At 33.8% G+C, this 26,060-nt stretch overlaps 2 protein-coding genes, 2 long non-coding RNA genes and 1 pseudogene across 4 annotated transcripts; 2 read left to right on the top strand and 3 right to left on the bottom strand.

Annotated features, from left to right (window-relative positions):
• Positions 1 to 357: 357 nt before the first annotated feature.
• On the top strand, positions 358 to 2,646 carry LOC128173269 (uncharacterized). The gene is made up of 3 exons (XM_052838988.1): positions 358 to 491; positions 879 to 904; positions 2,320 to 2,646. Exons 1-3 carry the CDS (start codon positions 425 to 427, stop codon positions 2,584 to 2,586), a joined length of 360 nt encoding a protein of 119 aa, XP_052694948.1. The 5' UTR covers positions 358 to 424; the 3' UTR covers positions 2,587 to 2,646.
• Positions 2,647 to 4,768: 2,122 nt separating this feature from the next.
• On the bottom strand, positions 4,769 to 9,619 carry LOC128172938 (multiple epidermal growth factor-like domains protein 11). Its single transcript, XM_052838673.1, has 10 exons — positions 9,477 to 9,619; positions 8,772 to 8,880; positions 8,682 to 8,689; positions 8,223 to 8,491; positions 7,260 to 7,474; positions 6,889 to 7,002; positions 6,583 to 6,693; positions 6,106 to 6,216; positions 5,453 to 5,563; positions 4,769 to 5,271 (listed from the first exon to the last, which is right to left on the bottom strand). Exons 2-10 carry the CDS (start codon positions 8,857 to 8,859, stop codon positions 5,162 to 5,164), a joined length of 1,137 nt encoding a protein of 378 aa, XP_052694633.1. The 5' UTR covers positions 8,860 to 8,880; positions 9,477 to 9,619; the 3' UTR covers positions 4,769 to 5,161.
• A 2,888-nt stretch (positions 9,620 to 12,507) lies between these two features.
• On the bottom strand, positions 12,508 to 17,669 carry LOC128173763 (uncharacterized). The gene is made up of 3 exons (XR_008242561.1): positions 17,512 to 17,669; positions 12,960 to 16,754; positions 12,508 to 12,751 (listed from the first exon to the last, which is right to left on the bottom strand). It is a non-coding gene; the product is annotated as an uncharacterized LOC128173763 (long non-coding RNA).
• Positions 17,670 to 19,174: 1,505 nt separating this feature from the next.
• LOC128172876 (uncharacterized) lies at positions 19,175 to 22,162 on the bottom strand. The gene is made up of 2 exons (XR_008242377.1): positions 20,227 to 22,162; positions 19,175 to 19,725 (listed from the first exon to the last, which is right to left on the bottom strand). It is a non-coding gene; the product is annotated as an uncharacterized LOC128172876 (long non-coding RNA).
• Positions 22,163 to 24,027: 1,865 nt separating this feature from the next.
• On the top strand, positions 24,028 to 24,860 carry LOC128173368 (putative deoxyribonuclease TATDN2; annotated as a pseudogene).
• Positions 24,861 to 26,060: the final 1,200 nt, after the last annotated feature.

Genomic DNA, 26,060 nt, shown 5'->3' on the forward strand with positions numbered 1-26,060 from the left:
GTTAAGTGGTTTTAGAGAAGAAGTTCAAAATGTGAAAAGTTTACAGACGGACAGACAGACAGACAGACAGACGGACGGACGGACGGACGGACGTACGGACAGGCGGACGACAGACAAAGGTGACCAGAATAGCTCACTTGAGCTTTCAGCTCAGGTGAGCTAAAAATGTTATGAATCAATGCTAAAAGCCTTTTCGAGCTTTAAAAGAATGCTTTATAAACCATAGGCATACCAATGACCGATTAAATAGGTGTAAACAGATGATGTTCATTGTTGGCTTAGCGAATAATAATATCAACATAACACATTATTATCGAAAGATCTGCATATTTCTGGGATGTCAGCCGGGAGGGATTAATTTTTTATAGTGCTATAAAATACAGCGGCTGGCCAAAGTACCAGCAGACGACTTCTGAATGTAACTATGCATCTCAGAATCATCGCCATCGCTGCCGTTCTTTGCCTGTCAGTAGTACTGGTCCAGGCTGGGTGTGAGTTTTAACATTTGTATTCATTTGTTTTTTAATTGATAGGATTTATTAATTATATCTTTAAATAGGATTTAGGCTTTTTTTCCCCAAAAATTGTGTCGTTTTATTAAAAAAAATTTAAGAATCTGATTTACTTAAAGATTTGGCCATATGGGCTTAAGTTACTGAATCAGGATCATTAAAGTAAAATTTCAAAATGTTTTGTCTTAGGCAAAAGTAAACAAAAATCCCCTGAATTATTTGAAAATTGTATCTACTGTTTTTTTTATTATAGATATCTGTAACAACTTTGTTTGAGGTGCACGGCAATAATAGCGATATTTTACATGTAAAACTTATTATTCTCACCCAACATTATATGTTTATTTCCTATTGGTTTATATGCAGACACTAGAGGACCTGTACCTGGACCTGTTAGTATTTTTTCTTTATATTATGTTTCGTTTCATTATCCTTCACAATGCAATAGTGATTTTTTGTATAATTAGATATCGTGAGCAATTTACTGTAGATTCCTTATTTTAAGCGAGTACTTAATTCCGCGATTCAACGGTTTTCCATCAAATCACGAGAACATAAAATCGCGAATGTCGAAATTTTAGCATAGTTTCATGTTGTTTACATATGTTTGAAAATTAAAAGCGAGATTTTAAAATTCGCGAGACGGGCTTCTCGCGATTTTACGCGGATATTAATTCCTCGCGTTTAATTAGGAATTTACAGTATACCCCGCCAGTTTAAAGCTATATCAATCATGTCGCTCGTTGTAAGGAACGATGGGGGAAAAGAAAGCAAACAAGGGGGATGGGGCTAGACTAATCATCAGAAATCTTGACAAGGAAAATAGAAAGGCTGATTCTCAAAATCATGAATTACGTAATCTGTTTACCCGGGGGGGGGGGGGGGGGGGGGGGGATTGCGTAGTATATAGTATACTTAACACTCCAAAAACAAAATCTTACCTACCAGATAAAATATTCCCAACATCATGATATTCCTAATCGGTGGGGGTGAACTGAATTTTCAATATCACTCTTAATATTTGCTTATTTTCATTTCAAATCCTAACATTCTACCGAAAATGGTGGTGCGGCAGCTTCCTGTTCCTTCAATTTTTTATATGTCAATTTAAAAACAAAATATGTTTGCTGCGAGAAAAAAGTGTGTGTGTGTGTGGGGGGGGGGGGGGGGGGGGGGGGGGCTCCCTGATGCTATGCGCCTGATAAAATGATTTGGTTGAAGTCTATTTAGATATAAATACATCGTGCATTGAATTAAACACTGTATAGGTTTTGTAACGAGTGTAAACGAAATATTATACAATTATTGCTGTTGTTTTTTCTATCAATATTATTAAGCTACTGATTAAGCTACTCTCGAAGTAAAATATTGTACTTCTCGGGTAGCTAAATCATCGTATTGACCTAAATAAAACAACCCAGCAATAATTGTATATTTACACTCGTGTACATTTTCCCCATATATTAGCATTTGAAATATGCGACGTTCAGTTTTCTTCAAAGCACTTAGTCTATTATCGGCGCATGAGCACAGATTTAAACTTCATCACACGTTTTGAATAAATACAAATTTTAAGATTAAATAAAAAGTTCCAACTTCCAAAACACATTTTGTATGTATTTATGGAAAATAATCATTAAATCATTTAAGTTCGTTGACTTAAAAAAATTTTTCTCTGCAACGTTTCCAGCACTATATTTTATTACGCGAAAGCGAACTAAATGACATGTCATGTATGTTTCAAATTTCTGACCAAGAACGTAATCATAATACTTTTAAAGCGACGATACACAAAAATTTCTTGCAGAGCAAATCGATTATCTACAGAAATATCCATCCGCTGTATCCAGCCCCTGTATCACACGGTTTATCACGTATTCATGTGGTCCACATCCACAACTACAGAGGCAGGGGCGGATCTAGCAGCAGCAAAAGTAGCAAAAAAAGCAGGAAAGGCAAAAGCAGCGGGTACAAGAAAAGGAAATACAGGAGATACAGGAAATACGGATTGAGGTACAGGAGGGCGACCGAGGATCTCGGAGGAAAAAGCAGCCGTAGCAGCCAGGGGTACTGATCAAAGACGTGAACTGCTATACATGTACACATATGAGTATCAATAAAAAAGCGAACTTAGTCTTTGTATATACATTAATTATTTTTTGAATATATATATATATATATATATATATATATATATATATATATATATATATATATATATATATATATATATATATATATATATATATATATTAAAACATTCTGGTAGTTTTTATAATGTGAAAGATTTTAAGCAATGTTTCTACGGTTAACAAAGCCATTTATCACATGAAAATTGAATGATACGATTGAACATTAATAGGCAAATTGAGAGACTAATGTGGCAAAGCACATTAAAAAAAACCCACACAATTTTGTATTTGTTTGAAGTACGTTAAATTTGGGACCAAGTTATTCCACATTGATTTTTTTTAGTGCGTTATGAAAATACAAAGACATTTTTGTTATCGATATACTTAACTCACTTTGATAAAATATGTATAAACCACAAATTCTGGAATTGAATTAATGACACAGGTCAACTACTAGTACATCATGTACTTGATTAAAGGAAAAAGGTTGCATACCCTCATTTTTCCTTTTAAAATATATGATATTCAGAAACTTGGAGTAAACGTTAGAGAACATAAACGGAAATAAGCTCTGTTGTAAATTAAGTAAAGTGGCATTGTAAAAATGAGATGTCCAAACAATAATTTCTTCAATAGCATGTAATAAGGTGTTTCAACATAAATTCACTTTTCAAATTATAGTCTGATAAATCACTTCAATACATAAACAAAAAATAGACAAACATAAAGTTAATATGCAATAATTAAGTATAAGGGTTTGGTTTTTTTCTCTTGCACTGATGATCTAAAAAATCATATTGTTTATGATAAACATAATATACGTATTCTTTGTTCACATAATGTTTGTTTATAGGCACATGCAACGGAAGCCATTTTGAAAAATTGTATACATTGATATTTCAATTATCAATAAAAAAATCATTTTTGTTTCTTGCATAGCCCATTGTATCAGATAAGAAGTCTATTTGCTTCATCCACAAAGAAAGAAAGAAAATTTTCAATCGTGAAAGTGTTTATCATGTTAGCTGAGAATGCATTTGGTTCTTTTGTATATATATTTCATTTAGCTAAACAAGATTAAAACATTAATTTTTTGTACTAAAAAGTATTTATTTTTTCGATTAAACCCTGAACAATTATTACTTTTCAAAGTGCGTTACTATCAACGATATCGAAACGCATTTTGATTTTTTTTTCAAAGTGAGTTTATATGGTCCCATTATGAACGCACTTTGAAACCTTTTGCGTAATTTTTCAAAGTGCGACAACAGACCAATAAAAAAGAAATGAGGCCAAATCTAATCATTTTAGTATCTGCGTGTTTAACTTTCTTCGAAGAGAAATTATCAAATTAAGAGAAGAAGAATAACCTTAAATGAAACGTTAGGAAAATTACCGAAATTACGGTTTATTATTTGGTTTTTTTATAGAATAGTATATGGGTATTGGTGCGAACTGCACAGCAAATGAAATAAATCATCCATATTTAGACCGTGACATATAATTAAACAATACAAATGACAAAACAATACCTTTTATTGTCAAAATTAATATAAAAAAAAAGCATAAAAAGTTTTGAGATGGAAAATACAAAATAAGAGCCAGAAAAAAGGAGGTAGAAATAAGCACAGCAGAAACATTTGTCATAAAGCGAGATGGGCATTGCTTTCAATATTTTTTTTTTCGAAAAGTAGCAAATATTGACAGATACAAAGAATATAGTACTTTCGATAAATTTGAAAACGCATAGTTTACTCTCTGAATGCATTTCACAAGACAAAATGGTTTAAAGATACTGCATAGAGTGCTATTTTCGCTCCGTGTTCTTTTTGACCCTCTGTACTTGAAAACGGCTTCCCCCTATCTTGAAATCACCCAGATGCGACTGTGTTAAAACAGATATTATTTCGCCGAATTCGCCAAGATTTAAATTTGCCCACTTAAACCGAGGGTGAAGAAAGATGTTGAAAAAAAACCGGGGTCAAATATTTCCCTGTATACCGTAATATTTTTTTTACATCTTCAAGAAGGCCGGTTGATCAACAAATAAAGCAGCAGGTCTTTCTTAAATTTTTCGATACAATTTATTTTTATCTATTAACGATTCTTAAGTAAAACAGTTCATATTTTTCAATTGTTTTGAAATTTTATTATTCTGCTATATATTCATACAAAGCTCTTTTATAAGGATATTTATTGCTTAACATGCTGGGGAACATACCATGAAAAGTTATATATATTTTTTGTACCAAATTTGGTCAACCTATAATACAATGGGCCAATGGTAGAACAAACATTGGCCGGTCTAGGCACACACGTTGCCTCACTTTGTAATTCTTATGACAACTTGTTAAACGTTTCTTAATATTGTTTTCCTGTAATAAGTATTTATATACACTTCATACACATTTGATAAAAAAAAAAACAAAAAAACTCATTATTGTGCAGAAATTGTTACAATTTTTTTTTATAAAGTCATGAGCTTTTTTTTTTAAGGTAAAAGCAAATAAATATGTATCATTGTACATAGAAACATCTGGTGTATGGATCACCAGCACATCCGGTGGTACATACGCATGCGCCGTTCTTACATAGAGCATTCTTTCCGCAACGCCCTTCGCATGGCACTTGAATAAAAAGAAACACTGATTAGCTATGATCAGACAAAGACAGATGAGCAAAATATCAGAATGTTGTCGCATATTTAATCAAAGCTAGATAATACAATAGTCTACATCAGGTTTTTTTTAGCAATTTTGAAACAAACTAATTACTCTCAATTTTGTTTCATATTATGTGTATACGTACATGGATTGCAAGCACTGTTTGCGTTGCCATGGAACCCTCGATAACATTGACATTTAAATGTCCTCTTGTCGCAAAAGGCATTTTTCCCGCAATGCCTTTTACAACCATTTCCTATTTTGAGGATAAGAATACCTACGCTTATTGATGAAAAATGTGTGTTCATTTGTTCATTTTATCACATGTTCAGGTCAATATGCAAAGAATGTCACTAAAGACATCTATTTTTTGTAATATGACACTATTTGTTCGCCATGTGACGTCATAATTAAACAATACGTAGCATTAAGTCGGATATATGACCTAGATACAAAGAGTAATAAAATCGTACAGTTGAAAAGTATAGAGTTATAATTGTAAATTATCTAACGCTTTTCATAAAATATTTTTTATAAATTCATTAGAATATGTTCAAACATTAAATGTATGTTTGTTTAGCTATTTGTGTGCTTAAAATTGGTGCCATCTCTTTCAAATGTGTTGTGCCGTGTAAAACTATAATGTCAATCAAAAATTAACAAAAAGCGTGGTAAAAACAATTAGGATAGAGAGATTGTGATAAAAAAATCTCTTGATTTGCAATCAAAATTCATGAGATATCCAATTATGTTTTGTGTTTTAAAACTATGTCTTTATAAGAATTAAAAACTACCCACGTGGTTTACATCCTATGACTGGATTAGGTCCTGTTCCTTTGACACACACGCATGCGTGGCGTTTTCTGTTACATACAGCATTGGGCCCACATCCGCCACGACATCCAGCCACTTCATGAAAAAAAACTAATTTCAAATCATTGACTTCACACCATTCCTTCTTATGATATGAATGAACCAATAAGCTAAACTGGCCTTCAGACAATAAGAGCTTATGATAACAAGAAAAAAAGAACAGGTTTTCATATATAAACAAACTATAAAACTTTTATAAATTCATTAAACAATCACGATCCTTGTGGAGAGAGAGAGAGAGAGAGACAGAGAGAGAGAGAGAGAGACAGAGAGAGAGAGAGAGAGAGAGACAGAGAGAGAGAGAGAGAGAGAGAGAGAGAGACAGAGAGAGACAGAGACAGAGACAGAGACAGAAACAAAAATAGAGGAAAAAGAGATTGTCTAGAGGACATGTTGACTTACGGGACACACACTGGTAGTGAGGGTTACCGATGTAGCCTGGACGACATTTACAGAGACCTTGTCTTCTGTCACAAACAGCATTAACTCCACAACCGCGCCGGCACCGGTACCCTGGGACAGAAGGCAAACAGCATTTAGATAAGAAAAATATTTTTAAAAAGCATAATGTGACACCACTTACATTTGTTTACAGACTTAAAAACGAGTTTCAAAAGGTACTTTAAACTTTTTTTCATTTATTTTTAATCAGCCTATGCAAAACCCCCTTTTTTAAAGGTTTGACCTTCAGTTTGGTTTCACGTTTACCTGGGAAACAAGCTACCAACGGGTTTCCATAGTATCCCGGATTGCAAACACATTTTCCGGTTCCGGTGAGACAGCGAGCTCGGATTCCACATCTGTTTCCACACGGTCCACCTCCTTTAGTAATCAACATATTGGCACCAGTTATTTCAATAAATATACATGTAAGTTGTAAACTTGAAGGAGTAAAATATACACAATACGGAATCGGAATTTACGCTTGCAAAAAATAATCATGATTTGGTCAATATAACAGCATCGACTAGGGCTGTCATACAAATTCTCTATAGTTTTAAAAATATGAAATATGTTCTATTTTTTTCAGGATTTTGAATATGAATTGTGATATAGATACAACAATAACTGTTACGCACCTGGATGACAAACAGTAAGGGGATTCCCCTTGTAGGTGGGAAGACACACACAGGTGTGTCCCCCGAGACAGACAGCGTTCCGTCCGCACCTTCCGCCGCACCCATTGGGTAGGATGGGCGGCAGGTATATAGGGGGTAGTACAGGTCCAGTGTTGACCGTCCTGTGGGTGATGGTGCTCCCCGGGAACGGCTGGACAGCACGGTTGTAGTACACTCTAGTATATGAAGCAATATTTACAGTAGACTTGAAAACATGCATCGTACTTATGTTTCAATGATTTTGTTCTTAAAGGGGCATGACCATGATTTTGGTCAAAATTATCAGATTTTAGATTAGATTTTATTGTTTACAATGCTTCAGTTAGGCATTTTTAATAGGCAACACAGGGTATAGTTTTCTTCATTGAGTTAAATGCTAGTTTTAGAGCTTACATTCTTTTGCTATGTAAAACAAAGCTTTTGTTTACATTTTGAATATTGAAGTGAAAATTCCATTTTACACCAAAAAAGAACGCGTTAAACGTTAAAAACTATTTACTTTTACTTAAAGTTAATAAGAAGACAAATCATTTTCTTTATTGTATATTGAACCTTAGTAAACAAAAACAGGGCACGAGCCTTGTTTACATGACAAATATTGTGAACCTTGTATCTTGCTTATATCTCTACGAATGGCTCTTATATTTGATTTGATCAATAAAGATGTATTCCTAAAGCATTAAAAATAATACAAACAGAAATCTTTTTTAACCAAAATCGTGACCAAGTCCATAATTGAAGGAGGCTATGTAGTATAAAAATTAACCGTTAAATTTGCCTTAAAATTCTACACTTAATAAATTTGGCCATAAACTGTTTGCTATAAAGTGAAGAAAAAATCCAAATATTTTAAAAATATAACTCTCTCTCTCTCTCTCTCTCTCTCTCTCTCTCTCTCTCTCTCTTTCTCTCTCTCTCTCTCACCTGTGGCCGTATCGCCTGGAATACACCACACGTCTTGATGAGGAGGTTGAGGACGGCCTGTTCTTCCTTTGTTGTCTTGCTTTCTTTCTTTGCTGTCTTGAGACCTTCACCGTCACTCTTTTATAAACCTTACGTCTGGTCCGCCACTGACGCTGGGTCACGTGGGGTTTGTGAACCGGACGTCGGCCATATCCGCCAACGCGTCTTACACGTATCCCGGCATGCACCCGTCTCTGACGTCTGTACACCCACATCAAGTGAGCTTTAGACTTATGATGTTGTAGGATAGAGATATGATGGATAATTAAAGGAACAGTTATTATGCTTACTCCAGTATTCCATACATATAAGATTATTTAGCACAAACAAGTGGATTTAAGGAAATAAAACAAAAACATAAAACATTTTTTAGAGGGGGGGGGGGGGGGGGGTGGGGGTGATAATTATTAACATACTTACGTATGCACCTACAAAAATCAAGGTTAGATAGATAATTATTTCGATACTTAGTTCAAAGTTTTTGACAAGATATTTTGCTTTGAATTTTACCTTCACTTTTGTCAACACAACATGATAGATAACACAGAAACAGGAAGACGGACAGAATGACTAAACGTAAAACCGTTCTGGTCGACATCGTCGTTGACTGCAAAGATAACTAAAATTAATATTTAAATAAAAAATTCTGTAAATATAAGAAAATTACCATATTACAGAATGAATATCTAGTAAGACTTCAAACACTTTAACGTGTTCAAAGACTCGATATATTTGTATATTTAATGAAACTTTAAGAGATGTGTTGTATGATGTGGAAAATTGAATTGTTTGTATTAATATGATCACTTCATGCATTTATCGCAAATAGTTTTATCAAATCATTAAGTGAGAAAGACGTAATTTTGAGCAGGTTTTATTTAAGTGGATGACAGTTTTAGAAAAATATTCATCACAAAATAAAGCTTTTGTGCACATATATTTCTACAAACCAAATGGCCGTGGTTATTTGCACCTGGAAAACTGAAAACTGCGGACGTATGGTTAAAAAATCTAAACTAGAAAGTGGTTAATCACGCATCCGTGTATTCTATACTTACACGTATTAAATGACCATAGTAGAACGCGTACTTAACTTTTAGCGTAAATGTCCATTTTTACAGTATCAACTTGTTTTGGTTACTTTGAAATTTCTTGGAATGTACCTCATTTACAAAGAATTTATATGCATTTAAAACAAATAACAAAACAACTTACTTATGTTATATGATCAGCCTTGCAATTTTGGTTAAAAAAAATCTACTGACACAAAGTATTTCACATCTCAAGGTTGAGACACATGAAGTCAATACTCATAAGTCTGTGCACGTTACATGTGCAGCTGGTGATGGTGTTTTGGGAAACATCAAAGCAACAGGTGCGCATGTACAGCCAAAATGTAATGAAGTGGAAGTAAGATTTTGTGCATAATGGTTGATTAGAGAGACAGACATTTGGATTGACTAATAAAGGCTAATATATATTTGTTGTATATATATATATTGACAAATCATGATCACGATATTATTTTCTAAAAAGCATAATGATAATTCTCATAAACTATCGATGAAATTAAATAGTGAAAAGTTTGGATTTTTTTTCTGCAGAAAGAATACAAGAATCAACGTAATTTTTTTTTTTAATTTGAGAACGTTGTCAAAGAATACATTATTTTGCTTTAATGTAAGCTGTAGACGTCAAGGAATTACACATAGATATGGCGACATTCAGCAGCTGGTAGATACACCGTCGTTTGATTGACTGCCGAGCAAATATATCTATTTTAATTTATATTTATTTACTTACATATTATCAGTTATATAAAAAAAATGTTATATGTCAGGCACGGAAACGGCCAAAATCGAGCTATTTGATGATTCTTTTACTCTAAAAGCTGACTAAGAAATCATTAAAGAACAAAGAAATGAAGCCTAAAACAAAACCAAAAAACACTCAAAAAAAAAAAGCAAAGCAAACTTTGATACTCAAAAGGAATTTAGCATCGATGCTTTATCTCCGAATGACCGGGTAAGTACATATCCAAGTTCTAATGCTGGGTTATCAAAGACTATAATACAACATCTGAAAGGCGGAGTTACGGGGTGGATTTTATATCAGCCAGTTTTTTGAAAATCTCCATTTCTCTGTTTTGTAAATTAGAATATATCAAAATGTGTCTTACCTTTTATTTTAAGAAAGTTTTTTTGTAGTCAAGGGTTCAAAATTCAACACTAATACGATTTCACTTTAATTATTTGACAAGTTGACATAACATCTGACAAGTCAACGTCATTTTCTGAGACTTATAATAGAATGATAATTTTCTTCATACCAATGGCTTTGTTTTTTCTGTCTGATAATCATGTTAAATTTTCAAATCTTTATGTCGACTTGTCATAAGTTATATAAATATGTCAGATCGTTATGTCATCTTGTCAGAAAATTATGTTTAACTGTCAGATCGTTATGTAATCTTGTCATATAATTATGTTAACTTATGAGATCATGAAGTCGACTTGTCAGATAATTATGCTAATTTGTTAGGTCATGATGTCGACTTGTCAAATCGTATGATGACAAATAAATGGCAGTTAGTGGCACGAACACGTATTGACAACAACATATTGAGTTTTTATTGTGAATAGGAGTCAACGTAAAGAGTTGACTTGTTAGCTGACAAGTTGACCAGATGTTAAAACAAATTCTTAAGGAAATTCAATGCTGCACCCTATGAGACTACCATGCAAGCATCCTCAAATAGTGTAAATAATAAACTGTTCATATGGCGATTCTCAGGTCAATTCTAAGGCCCAAAAAGGAGGCCATAGTTCATGATAGAGAGATACGAGTAAAAAAAAATATTCTTCTTGAGAACTACAACTATGATGCTACTTTTTATATATGTATATATATTTCTATGCAAGCATCCTCATTTCGAAATAAAATGGAAATTTTTTTTTTTATGTGAGCCATGTAGCCCATAAGCCTTTTGTTTCGTTTCTTTTTCGATTTGCACTTTACATATACCCTTTTGTGTCAGCTACTTGATTTGTCATTTGATTTCAAGTCAATATACTTCAAAACAGGAAGAGGTGCTATTCCACTCTTAATTAAGGAACGCGAACGTGCAGCGTTCAGCGTAGCCATTGTAAACGGAAGTTAGAGTGGTAACCTTGAACAAATTCATAATTTTATAATTATGTATATCGCTTTTAATTACTGTCATTCTTTTTGGATAAACGTAGATGAAAACAGGCTTTATTATAAAGTTTGAAGTAAGTTTTAAGTTTCGCTGGGATTATAAATGATTCAAAATAAATTCTATCATGATAACAAGAAGATGGAGGGGGGGGGGGGGTCGTGTATCAATAACAGTTACTATTTGTGAATAAAAATTATGCATTACTAATTTTTTTCTCTAAAATCTAGAATCGATAACCGCCTTGGATAAATGTGTGATAAAGAATCAAAAACTCAAACCTTTATACATAACTTTTGTCGGAAAAAGTACATGTACCTGGGGAAAAAATGCCAAAATATGGCTAAGATTTAATATAATTCACTTGATTTCTAATCAACTTTAATAAAAACAGCTGTCGAATAAGGTAAAAATTGAATGACATTTACTTTTGTATCATTTGAATTCGCTGGGGACAATTTTAGTGGATTTTGAGTTTTTTGCTTATTTGTGGGGAGGTGTTTTCGTGGATGCGTCGGTTTTCAGGTTTAAAATAAAAAAAAATAGTTCTTTCAATTTTGTTTATGTGAAAGATGCAAATTCGTGGGGTGGATAACCCACAGATATCACCAAAAAAAGTGAAAATCAAGCCGGGAGGAACATTTCTCCGCACATGGTATCAATATTCACGCCGCCAGTTTTTCATCCTGGTGGTTAGTTATGCCTAACATACGATGATTTTTAACGTGGAAAAGGTAAAAGCCAGGTCTTTTATTTCATGCAAAGATGATTGGTTTTTTTGTTAACGATGGAATATACGCTCATAAAAAACTCACAAACTGTCAAAACTTGAAATATATCAACAATCGAAAAAATTGTGATATAAATGTTGTTCAGATAAAAACATGCTCATCAGATCTAAAAATTGTGTTTCAATTAGTTGCATTTGAAAATTCCTCGAAAAATAATATTTATAGAGGAAAACGAGAAACCGAAGAAAAACATAAAAATTTATTGTTGAAGACGGACTGTTTTAACTACTGAGAATATATAAAGAAAACACAACATAAACACACTTTAAACTTTTTTATGGGTAGAAATACACAATAAGCAATAGATAAATGGTGCAATAATATGGGTCCATAATTCAGCACTTCATTCTTGGGTGTTGCCGTGACAATAGATCACGTAATCGTTCTTTGTTGTCACTATCTCCCCCCACCCCGAGGTCTTGGTCCAGGTAAACGACGATTCGGCCCAGTGTTGATAATGCTATCTCGTCTGCTTGTAATATTCATCACTCCTCTACCATCCCCTAAAAAATTAATCAATCAATAAAATATTTTATTAAAGTCATGTTTACGGACGATTTTTGAATACTTTGACTGATACAAATTTCTTTACATAGTCATATTAGGCACATGTACAAAAACACACTTTTCATCAAACAAATAGTACTATTTTACAATAACAAAGGAAAACATGACACGCCCCTTTGTATGATTTAAAAGTACTTTTCTTACCTCCAGACTGTGTTAACACACTCCCTAAATTTCCTTTCACACAATTATGAGTCAGCAACATCCCCACAGAGAGCAGGAGTAAAACTTTGAACCGCCAAGTGATCATGGCTGAAGGCTAGCGAACAAATGGAGATAGAACACTAAACAATGGCGATTTAACATCAGTTCATGTGACGAAAAATTCCCCCGAATTTTTTATCACGAGCTGTACTTGTCAACAGGAAAACGACACTAGGTCATCAGCAGCAGCACTTTCCTTTCGATTTCAACTAGAGGAACGGTTGTCGATTGTGTACTCTATGGATTCATTAGAATTCGTTGTGTCTCAATTGTCGTAGTATTTTAGTGAAGTAGGTTCTTCCCCATCCTCGATGAAAACAAATTTTGAAAGAGTTAGTGTTCTTACAGTAACTAAATCAAAGTACTGAAGTACTGACGGGAGTTGATTTTATCGATTATCATTTATTTTAAAATCAACTTATCTTGCATGGCAATTAGTTTCTAGTCTGTATTTGAATCACGCACTTTTTTATAATATGATTTTTTTTTATTTTTCCGACAAAATTTTTTAGAAACCCCATATGAATCCTTTTGTAATATTTAAAGATAGATTACAAACTATGTATTAGTAGTCAAAGCAGTTCTAAAAATTGTATGGATCCAAGCACTATTGATATCGAACTCTTAGTCTCGTTTAACCAGACTCTCGGCTGTCACCGCTTATCTCCGACAAGCAAGAGAGCCTCTCTGCTTGTCGGAGATTTACGGAGCTCGAGACAGCCGATCGTTTGGTTGATATATTCATCTCTGGCGTAAGAATACATGAGACTGTAAAAATATCTAAATTGTTCGTATTATGAAAAAACAGACTATTTACAAAGTGTGTTGATAAGTTTCCATGAAAAACAATGCTTCATATTTTTCTATTATTTTCGAGAACTTAGTCTTGTAAGCGATGATGATTTGTGCTTAGATCCAAACACTGTTTCACTTTCGGTTTGCCAGAGTAACTGCATAGGAGAGTTGATTAAAATCAACTCCCAAAAATGATTCATCTTTAAAATAATATCCCCTAGAATAAGCTATAATCCACAAAAATAAAGAAACAATCCATGAAATTTTGCTTCCATGAGATTTCAAATGATTCCACTGTTTATGAAAAAAAAACAGTTTAAGTAGAAATATCGAGTAGCGTTCCTGTTAATTGATTAATAACAATACAATTTGATTTGTTTTGCTAAAAATGCGAAAAAAAGAACAGAACACTAAGTGTTCATTTAAGGTAGCTTTTGCCGTTTTAAATTTATCTGAAAAATACAAGTAACATTGCTTTTAATTAACTAAAAAACAACTCATGAAAAAGAAAATCACAAACAATCGTGATAAAATTAGATCAATTTAACAGTACAATTTATGCAAAATAATACTCTTATATATCCCTTTGACAAAAAATGTGTATTTTTATGGATGAGATGCAGTTAGATAGGTTAAACATCCAACGGGTTGTAAGCCTGGTCGACGTACGGAAATGCTATATAAGCTATGTGGGCACTACAACTAGGTTCTGAACAATGTTTTTCTGTCCATCTTGCTTTTCTGGTCTTTGCTAAACGTTTCAATCTCTCTCCCTTTGAAGGTTTACAAAACTATCTGTTCTATCGCGCCATTACTGCATCACCGGATATTAAGCTTGCCGTGTAAATTTCGAACCGAAACATGTCAATCCAGAACAATATTCCGTATCAGTATCGGTTTTGACTTTTATAACTATTTATTACGTGGAGATACCCGTGAATTACTTTAAGCATAAACTGTATCTAAATATTTATAGCTACAACCATCCATGTTTATAACCTAGACTAAATTGTCATTGTTTTAATGCTTTATACAAGTCACCATGCATTCTATATACACAATTTAATGTTATCCATACCATCCAATCGGTTATGCGCAGTAAAAGTAAAGATGATAAAATAAAAAGCCGCCTCCAATTACACTGTAATAACTATTTTTGTTTTAAATGAAACCAATTCCGGTTTAGTTTGAGCACAAACATTTGCAAGAGACAATATATAAATATTTGACTATTTTATATAATTCAAGAATATGATTGAATTTATAAAAGGATTTACATATTTTTCGGTCTTCTTTAAACTAGATGGAAATGAACGTATATTATGTATGATGCAACTTCCTGGATGGTGCTGAGCCTGTTTGTCAACATGTGAAACCCACGTGTACTTGGGGGTAGGTATGTTTACTCTAAATTATCTCTCTAAGAAACCGCATAAGGCGTTATTTTTTTATTGATCTAAAATTTTTCTTGAAGCAGTTAACTAAAATTTCTCTTTCATGAATTATATGCTGAGAGTATTGTTAATTAATTAACTGAATTAAAACTATATAGTAACATATAGTGAAATTAATTCCTTGTGTGAGAACTTAAACTGGACTTGTTCCTGTGGAAGATATTCACTTTTTCTTTGCTATTTAAATATTTCTTTTGTTTGTTTGTTTGTTGTTTTTTTTTTCCGTCAAAGTGAAATATCGAAAGTCACAGTAAGCGTAATTTTGAAACGGATTTATGTATAATTAACAAACGCAATGTGAAATCTCTGGTATATGACATTATTGCATGCTGAAGGACCTGTGTTCGAAGTACCTTAGTAGAGACAGCACGTGTCCCCGATACAATAATACTCCTAAAACATTTATACGTTTGACTCAAGGACAAAGTTTAATAGGGTTACAGTAAGTTCAAAAATTTTTAAAGCACAAAAGTTAAGGGCAAAGTTTTTTATAGATGTATAACTTTATGCACCAATGGTTTGTGATATAAGTGAAAGTGACATATACCAATAGTTGGTAAATGTGTTTGCTTATTAAAACAATACAGATTGTTAAGTGTTTAATTTTGAAAATAATAGTAATAAATCGAAATAATATTCGTAATTTTTCATTAAAAAAGGCAGTGTTCGGTGTTGATGCGAATTCCTAGCATTTCATGTTTTCTTAATATCTTTTTTAAAAATGTCATGTACAAATATATATTTTATATTTTTATCAGCAAATATTCTCGTTTTTCTTGTTGATCTTTTTAAGCAATAAAAAGATGGAGTAGTTTACGCTTTATAAACCGAGAAACTTTTTATAAAAAAGCGTTAACTGTTTCAAACCATTGTATATCGTATAAAACAAATAAATGTTGAATTCATTGCTTATAATTTAATTTTTTTACTCTTCGTTGTAGATAAAAACGGTCATTTGACCTTTAAAATGACGTAAAATTATACAACATTCAAATGTAACGTCAGGCGTATTAATACGTTTTTGACGTTCTTCTTACTATGACGTAGGCAACAATCTTTACACGATATAAAATATTTTTTTAGCCAATCAGAAAGCGCGTTACAACCAGAATTAGATTATTTATTGATAAATATAAAATCGAAATAAAAAAAAAATGAAAACTTAAGACACGAATTGCCAAATAGGCTTTAAGTATACATAGTTACTCACGAACAAGAGACTATAATCCACAAAATTATAAAATAACGCATGTTCTGAAGTATACTGCCGAATGTGTCCAAATTAAACTCTAGATGAAGTCCAACATCCAAAAAAATCACTGTAAAATGGCCTTTTCTATCAATGTTTCCCTGCCGAGTCTTCCGGCTATTACACGTCGTCCAGGTCTTCGTCCGGGAAAACGGGGAACGAGTGGACCCACAGGAAAGATACCTCCGATCCTTGACTCCACATCCTCTCGTGTGTTAAGGATTGACCTTCTGCTATCTTATTAAAAAAAAAAATAATTAAAACAAACTGGTTTGAAATCTCAATTGTTTTTTGTTATATTAATGATACAATATCAAACCTAATGCTTGTTTTCGACCTTATCGTGTACATGGATAGTTACTGTAGAATCATTTAAATTCGTGGGGGCCAATTTTCGTGGATTGTTTGTTTTTTGCGTATTCGTGGGGATGTAATTTCGTGGATGTGTTGGTTTTCAGTTTTATTAACTCTTTCAAAACCTGTTTTCGTGGAGGACGTAAATTCGTGGGTGAGGGCTACCCACAAAAACCACGAAAATTGAGCCACCGCGAATTCTAATGATTCCACAGTATACGGTAGTAAATGTTTCGTATTTGTGTTTCCCTATATGTTAGCTTTGCCACTTGCTCTGTAATGCAACTTGTCGAGTTATATAAATTCCTAAAATGACGACTGTGTGTTCCCGTAGACAGCAAGTAATAGTAAAGTAAGTGTTTTGCTATTTTCGTCGAGCACCCACATTGCTTGAGTAGTTTGATGTTAAAGAGAGAGAGATATGAAGAAAGTACGTTATGCAAATTATCGGGCCAGTTTTAAATATATAATAATTAAAAGACAATCTGTAATGCAATGTATTGTCAAAGGCATATTTCAGATATAAGTAGAATAGGTAATTTTTATTATCGATAAAAGGAATTATCAATCTTTATTAAAAACAATTAAGAACCCTAAAAATGTTACACTCCGGGGAGGGGGGGGGATGTCCCACACATACCTTGACTTGGGTTATCTTCCAAATTTCCGTCAACTTGACACACGGTCAATAGAATCCCAAAACTAAGCAGGCAAAAATAAAACCTAGCAGGCATCATCTTCGTCGGCAGTCAGCATTAAAATGAAAAGAAACAGCAACTGTTATCATTTTATTCATTAATCACAAGTGTTTGGGATTTGCTACTTGATATTTTACGTCTACACTGTATAACTTGTCAACAGGAAAAAACAACAGTAGTTGTTTCTTAATCGATAAACAAGAACTTTCTACGTGTTAAGTTTAATCCTTTATACATTAAATAAAGGAGATCAAAGGCTTGTTTTTCGTCTGTGTTGATTGACCTGATTTAGTACCTAGTGTTTATTCTCCAATATTTGATTATTACAGAGGTGTGCCTATATATCTTAACCTAAAATGCTTGGTATCTAACAGAAATACATTCAGTAGTTATATTGATGTAATGTTCAAATCATTTTGATAAACGAATGTTAGCTAATGTTAGAACCCAGTAAAAACAATTTAATATAGGTTTTTTCTTTTCCTTTTTTTTTTTGCTTGGCGTGTAACAGAGCGAATTTCAATATACGTTGGCTTTGCTTCTTGCTCTGTATTGCAATCTGTCAAGTTTTAAAACTGCTTAAAATAATTGTTGTACGTTCCCGTCCTTGGTCAGTAATAAATATAGTAAGTGTTTGGCTACTTTCGTCGAGGACCCCAACCGTCTGTATATTTGTAAATTGAAGATAAACGGACTCCATACATACCTTGGCTAGGGTTATCTTCCAAATTTCCGTCAACTTGACATACATGTACGGTCGAAAAAATGCCGAAAGTAAGCAGACAAAAATAAAATAAAACCTTATAGGCACCATCTTAGGCATTCAGCATTAAAATAAAAAGAAACATCGACTGTATTTAAAAATATCGACTGGCTATGGAAACAATTTATTTAACCTAAAATTGTCGGTATCCAAGAGAAATACATTATGTAGCTATATAAAAGTAATTGTCAATTCATTTTAATAAACAAATTTTGACCATTCTCTGAGTGATGTGTTTAAGAATCCAGTTAACATTATTAACTATGCTATTTTTTTAGGGCTTCTTTTTTTTTTAGTCTGATGAAGAAAAAATGTACATACACAAATAAATGAAACATACTTTATCGAATAAAAGACGGTTGATACTGAATTTTATCTCCTTGGAAAACCACATCTCTTAATTACATAACTTGACATTGCATTTATTTGAAATATTCACTCAGACTTATAATATATGGAATTCTATTTACATATGAGTACAAACTTCCGTCTTCCTTTTATATATTCATCGCATATCTATATTGAAGCGTTATTGGCTTTAATTTAAATTACAGTAATGACAAGTGAACCGCGCAGTTTTGGTTGAGTTTGTTGTTTGTTTAATTGTTGAAGGACCGATCAAAAGACAAGGAGTATCGCAAAGATTTATCCGATGGATTTCACGCAAACATTTCAGCTGATATGACAGATATAAATGAATCCATTAGTATTATTTGGTTGAGGGTCCATATATTTGTCATGGGGGGGGGGGGGGTCATATGCAAACGTCAGATGCCAGTGTATGCACTAGAATTAGTAAAACTATGTTCAATCGCATGAAAAAAATAGAAAACTAAAGTATATCACAAATATTAGACCAATTTTATTGCTAAAAAGATTTTGATTGGAATACAGACAATAAAATGTGACGACATAGTTATATATGAAAGAAAACCAGAATCTAATTAAAATTGAAAATAGATTGGTTAATTTGAAGCCGCAATGTCCAACTACATTATATGACATATGTAGGATTTTCGTCTGCATCAAGATTTCACAGAAAACAGATTGTGTCGTCAGAAGCATCTTGTAGATTGGGTTGTTTTATGGCCATCGATCTCATGGGGTTTTGTGGTACAGAACTTTGTTGTTGTAAATTATTTTTCGAAAATGTGTTCCGCATACAAAAGGGGATATTTGATGGGCAATTTGAACTTTCCTATATTAACTATTGCCATTAAAAGTCACTATACAGCTTCCGGGGTCTTCGCTATACAGCCTCCAAGATCTTCGTTATACAGCTTCCGGGGTGTACACTATGTTCTTGGTCGCCGCGTCCGACGAATCGGTCCACCAACTCCAAAAATACCATTACTTCTTCTCCCGGGATCTTTTAATTCAGCTCTAGGATCAGCTGCAATAATTCAAAATGTAATCCTTTGGCAAGTTTTATGATAAAGAACTTAAAATATCAATATATATCAATTAGTTATTATTTAGCTGGATACTACATTTGTGACTTTCAATTGCTTTATTGGTACACTGTAGATCGTAAAATGAACATCATCAAAGCATCGTGGTATTTCAGAAACAAGAGAATGAGATGGTTTGGGCTAATAGTTTTTTCTGCTTCTGAATGCCTTTTATTTTTAAAACATGTTTTTGAATGTCATTTAATATTCCAAAACAACATATTCTGAGGTTTGAGATTATTTCGCAACATTTAAAAAAATTCTTTTCTACATCATATTGAAATATTTTGTAACTGTGTAATAAGCTTTTTAAAATACTTATGCAAAAAGATTAGTGTTGCTTTAGAGAGAGAAAAAAATCATATTCTTAAAGACAGCCTTAATGACAACAGTTAAATTTGGAAACCAAATAAGATTAGACTGACAAGTAAACGCAATATTACCATTAGCCTGAACTGCTTCATCGTCCAGAACTCCCTCAATTTGTTGAGGAGTCAGTAACATCCCAATCAAGGACACAAGAACAAAAAGCGTTTGAGGTTTCATTGCGAACAGCCGTGGTATAATAAAAGAAAAGAACAGACTATGTCAATTTATAGTAATCAGTGTGGGGATTTTCATCAAAAAACCCCAGGAAAGACGTAGAAGAAAGTTAATAAATTGTTTAGATAATAGAGGACTTTGTAATTCTTATGAATGAACTCGGATAGAGATATCTCGGTGTATGGGAGTCGTGTAATTTATCATTTTTCATTTCCTGTATTTATTAAAACAGTGTAAGGATATAATGTTCTATCAAAAAACACGACTTCACTTCTTTTATAAAATGGCCCATTCTTTTTAAGAGCAAACGAATGATTGGTTCGACTCAATACACCAATGGTCATTTATTTACAAGTGCGTATGCATGTACTGCTTTTTCTTTTTTTTTCAGATGGGAACCAATAAAACGTTAAGAGCATATATTCTCATACTTATTTCTCAAAACAATTACATTTTTATCACCGTGAAACGTTGAAATCAGCCTTTACTCATGTACTTTTATTGTTAACGACAATCTGCTATATACATATGAATTAGTATAAGAGTTTAGTATAATGAACTTTAAAAAACATATATTGTACGAAGTAACGCTATATATATTTTGACGAGCAGTCGGGTTCTTTTGACATGAATAAAAAAAAAATGACGGCACCATGATAAATTTGAATTGCATTTGCCTTTGTATATCATAACTGACAACCTGCTATTTTATTTTGCTGATAGAGGCCGTTAGTCTCCGTTAACGTTTTATGTGTAGCATGTACAATATTTTCACTGAAAACTCACTGACATCGTTAGATTTGATAATGACTATAAAGGACGTAAACACGTTTCCTGTGATTTGCTTTTAAAACAACAAACAAAAAGTTGAATAATAAAACTGTTTTGCTTAAGATGAGTTGCGCAAATGTAAATACTATTAAGCGCTTGGGATACATTATAAACACGTGTGTTTAGGAGACTTTAAAAACTGTATAATTGAAAATTTCAATCTGTCGCGGCGGTTTGTCTTGCAAGGGAGGAGTAATTCGTTTATCATCTTCCATTTCACCATTAAAGTAATTGTGGCAACGCACTTAGAAAAAAATTTTCGCACTTTGATATTTGTTTTTGAATTTAGGACCAAATCAACACACCTAGGAAACTTTATCAAAGTGTGTTAAATTTTGGACCAACTAAGCGTAATTTAAAAAAAAAAAATTCAAAGTGCGTCATGAATCTTTATTATTGAGGCACTTAATGCACTTGCAGAAAATATGTACAGATCGCAAATTCTGTATTTGAATTTTTTTTAAAAGTATGATAATTTGTTAACACTAGTGAATAACTTCTATGTAGTTTTCGGAAATCAAGTCTTCCAACAATCTGTTGGAATTCCCATGGGTAACAATTGTGCCCCATTGTTAGCAGACCTATTTTTGTATTCTTGTGAAGCAGAATTGATTAAAACCTTGTACGTGAAAAAAATAAATCACTCGCTGTGGCCTACAACTCAACATTCAGGTATATTGACGACGTATTATCAACTAACAATTGTTATTGTTATACTTTCATGTTAAATACTGAAATCTGATTGGTTAAGACGCAGTTAATAATATTTACTATTACCCTCAGCGTTAGCAACGCACTTGGCAACGGGTAACATTAAAAAATGTTACATGCGCGAAAATTATGCGCGTACGGTTCGCTGTAGAATTCACGTTATTCCTATATAAAAGCAGTAAAATTTTCTTAAAAATTTTAAAAAAGACATTCAGTATAACAAAATAAATAGTGCCTGTTTGGGAGGATAACAGTTGAAATTGACACCCCTCGAAAACCATTGTCAACCTCCGCTTCGCGTCGGTTGACAATGGTTTTCTCGGGGTGTCAATTTCAACTGTTACCCTCCCAAACAGGCACTATTTATATATTTCCATACTTACGTCGACTCTATATATCTCAGTGAACTTTTTTGTTCACTCTGACAGAGGAAAGGCCGGTCAAGCCACATAAATGTCCATCTGCTTACCTTATAACACTCGCTAATAAAACAAAATATCAATGCCCGTATTATCTTGATTATATCCAAACTGACATTCATCTAAATCTTGTGTATCAGTATCAAAAAAGTCATATTTCGGCATTGTTTACACTGCATTCTGATGATGTCTACCGACATTGATCCTCACTACTAAACATGCATGTGACGTCATCAATGATAAATATACGTAATACAGAGAAATCGAAGATATATTCAGTTAGAAGAGTCTTTAGTGACATTTTACGCCTGCAGCTTTTATGATTTAAATCAGATATAAAGTATAAATTTGACATGTTTCTGATTAAAATATGACATCATCCTGCTTATTGTGACGTCATATCGATCAGAGGAAATTTGATCGCTGAGAGTTGCCTTATCATACCCGCGATTATTTTTCTACATTTGTATCTAGTTCATTATATAGTTTATATCTACTATGCCACGCTATAGGAGATATCAGCCAGCTCCGAATTATTCATCTTTACGCCGGGAGAGGGGAGAGCATTACCTGAACTATGTGAAAAGAAGCACCTCCTCAAGACGACTGATTGAGCCTACTCGCCTCGTGTATGACTTGGCCATGTTTTGTGATGGAACTTCTCACAGAGATATTTGTGATGCTATCCTCGATTATTACAGCTAATCACAAGATGAATAAAGTTCACTGGATTGAGAAGATTAGGAATGAAGCGCGTTCCATTCTGTGCACTGAGAGATGGGTTGAGGACAATCTTCAATCACTTATTCAAAGCTCCAATCCAAGAAAAGAGAACATTCAACTGCTACAGTTGCTTTATTGTCACCATCCGCTATGTGTGTGGATATTCGTCTTCGAAACAATCCCAACCTGGATGTTGTGCGTGAAAATGCAGTTAAAGGGTATGCTTTCTTACACCGAGGAGTCTGTGATGGAGATTGCTAACACAGACAGTTCCGTCTCTATTGATCATGAAGTAGCAGGGTCACCCGTAACTCGTGTACCAATGGAGCCGGCGCCTTTAGTGAAGGAAGTTCTTACGGAGGAGGGGGACGAGTGTGATGGGAGTATGGAGTCTTCATATGCAAGTGTATCAAAGAAGCGAAGATTACCCCTGCGACATGTCCAGCAGAAGGACTATTCCAAGACTGCCGACAAGCGTGCTTGTTTATCCCCGGAAATCCAGGCGACAGTCGTGAGGCCTCGTGTGAACTTTCAGTGGTGCCCATTTCCTGGCTGCAATGTTAAGAACAGAAAGATCAAGCGTCATGGTCAACAATCCCACCTTCCTAGAATATTCATTGATGTGAGACCGACTCGCTCTATGGAGGAGTTTGAGCTATGCAAACTACAGTTCACAGTGCTAGAGTCTTTGGTTAGGATCGTTGTTGGACATGATGCTAGTGTGTTCACAGCAGTAAATAACGTCGACCAGATACATCAGATTCCTCAGGAAACTACTTTTCATCAAGGTACAGTCGCAAGTATTAGGAGATTATGTGACCATCAGAACTGGGAAGAACCTTCAGAAGGATTTTACTGTAGCTCCAGTCAACTCACCGACTGTATAAATCCACTGGAGATGTTTAGTAGTACTGATATCAGCTTTGAAACCTGAGCAGCGTGAAGAGTTCCGCGTGCATGGGCGTGTTACAGGCGACAGTCATTTTGTGTCAGAATTGGCCGTCCTCGACTGGATGTGAATCACACCGGTGGTATGATTGTTTATAGTGAACCCGCTTCCCATACAGAGACAGTTTCGGTTGGTCCCAGTGGAGTTTCTGTGGATGTGCATCCTAAACACTTCCAGAATTTAAAATTTAGAATTTTGCTCCATGTGAAAGATCTGCTGTGTTTCCCGTACGTCGTTGCACTTGGAGAAGTTGCTCTTGACCGTACTCTTCCCGTCAAACTCTGGAGACGCCAAGAAGAGGCTTTCAGGCAGGTGCTAACCATTATTCGCAAGGACAAAGTTTTCGTGCTCCACCTGCGTACGATATCTTCTGATAGGATTGGAATGGATGTTCACTCCCGATGTATACATATACTTCAGAGGATGTGTGATCCAGACCACCCTATTCATCTTCATTGTTTCACGGGAGATCAGGAACTTGTTAAGCTGTGGATGGACTATTTCTCGTATGTGTACTTCGGGTTTACAGGTGATGTGGAAAGCTTCAGTGTGGACCAGATTTCCGGCCTAAGAACTGTGCCTATGAATCGTGTTCTCTTTGAGACTGATTCAACCTGCATGAAACCATGTGGAGGAGATATAAACACTCCTCATTCATAGGAGACGTCCCTTCTCAAGTTTCGTCCAGACTGGAAGTAACTATACAGTACCTGTTGCGTGAAACATTAAGGAATGGTCGCCACCTAAACAAGATGAAGCCATCAACTTTATAGTCCCTGAGGAATTGACGGTCTGGAATTAAGTTACCAGCTACATTCATGTTGTGGAATATTCTGTGACATAAGTTATCTTGCACAGTATCTTCCTGGGGAATTTAAAGTCTGGTGTTCAGTTACCGACTAAATTTGTGTTGTAGGAGATTATTCTCTCTATGTAAAATCATTAAATGTGTGGTCTTATTGGTAGATGTTTATAGATAATGTTAATATATATATATATATATATATATATATATATATATATATATATATATATATATATATATATATATATGTCCCTGGTGCATTCTTTAGGGATGTATTGTATTCTCAGGTTTATCATAGTCCGATCTGATTGTACATTTCTCTATGTTAAAGGCCCTTTTAATATAAAATAGGGAGGTATGTAGTGAAATGTACATTGTTATGTTAATACATGTTATGTGAATGACCTCTGACCCTGGTCCATTGCCCATCCCAATACCTAGAGCTCCGGAGTAGTCAGTCCAGTCCCGTCCGCCTACCAGTTAACACATATCTGTCTTGTTTTGTGTGGTTTACCATGTCCATTGTTTGTTCATCTTCAGGTAAGGCTTATTGCCTTATGCACATGTACTGTGTAATATGTTTACATAATATCGGTTTTACAACAATGCTCACTCCTCCAGGCACCTGATCCTACCTCTATCCTTTATGAGGTCCGTGTTGCTCTGCTTTGAATTTGTATTTCGTTTTATGGATATGTGAGAATGTTGACACTTTGTTATTATCATTTTTTCATCTAATTTACTGTGCATGACGAGGTGGGGGTTATGATGAACCAAAGATACAGGTCAATTACCTGAACATCATTGGATTGATTATTGGAATAATTACCCTGACCTCAATTGTTCTTTCCAAAATCTATTATATTTAGTAACTTAGAGTAAACGTAAAATACAAAGTAAAGAAATGCGCTTGTTGTAAATTAAGCACAGTAATATTTTAAAAAAAAATGAGCTGGACATACAATAATATCTCCAATGGTATGTTTAAGAATCTGTAAGTGTTTCAACTTAAACGCTATTTTCAAATTCTAATCAAATAAGTCACTTCATTTTTAAAAAGCTTTCATTGACAAACATTAGATTATAATAAACCTACAAATAAAGATTATTGTCAGGTTTTAAATTTTGAATTTGCCAGAGGACGTAAATACAAAATTTACAATGCAATGTTGTCATCTACATGAATAGCCTGTATCCCAATCTGTATAGATAAAGGAGGCCGCAAGAAAGTTTCAAATGAATAACTTTTATTCAATTTATTATATCTTTATGGTATGACCTTTTTATTTTTAATCA

Source organism: Crassostrea angulata, chromosome 2 (assembly GCF_025612915.1).
Source record: "Crassostrea angulata isolate pt1a10 chromosome 2, ASM2561291v2, whole genome shotgun sequence".
Taxonomy (NCBI): domain Eukaryota; kingdom Metazoa; phylum Mollusca; class Bivalvia; order Ostreida; family Ostreidae; genus Magallana; species Magallana angulata.

Coding starts and splice junctions, on each gene's coding strand:
- LOC128173269 (XM_052838988.1), top strand. CDS start 425: ATGCATCTCAGAATCATCGCCATCGCTGCCGTTCTTTGCCTGTCAGTA. Junction 492..878: donor AGTACTGGTCCAGGCTGGGT/GTGAGTTTTAAC, acceptor GTTTATATGCAG/ACACTAGAGGACCTGTACCT. Junction 905..2,319: donor GAGGACCTGTACCTGGACCT/GTTAGTATTTTT, acceptor AATTTCTTGCAG/AGCAAATCGATTATCTACAG.
- LOC128172938 (XM_052838673.1), bottom strand. CDS start 8,859: ATGTCGACCAGAACGGTTTTACGTTTAGTCATTCTGTCCGTCTTCCTG. Junction 7,475..8,222: donor TCCAGGCGATACGGCCACAG/GTGAGAGAGAGA, acceptor TTCATATACTAG/AGTGTACTACAACCGTGCTG. Junction 5,272..5,452: donor AAACAGTGCTTGCAATCCAT/GTACGTATACAC, acceptor TTTTTATTCAAG/TGCCATGCGAAGGGCGTTGC.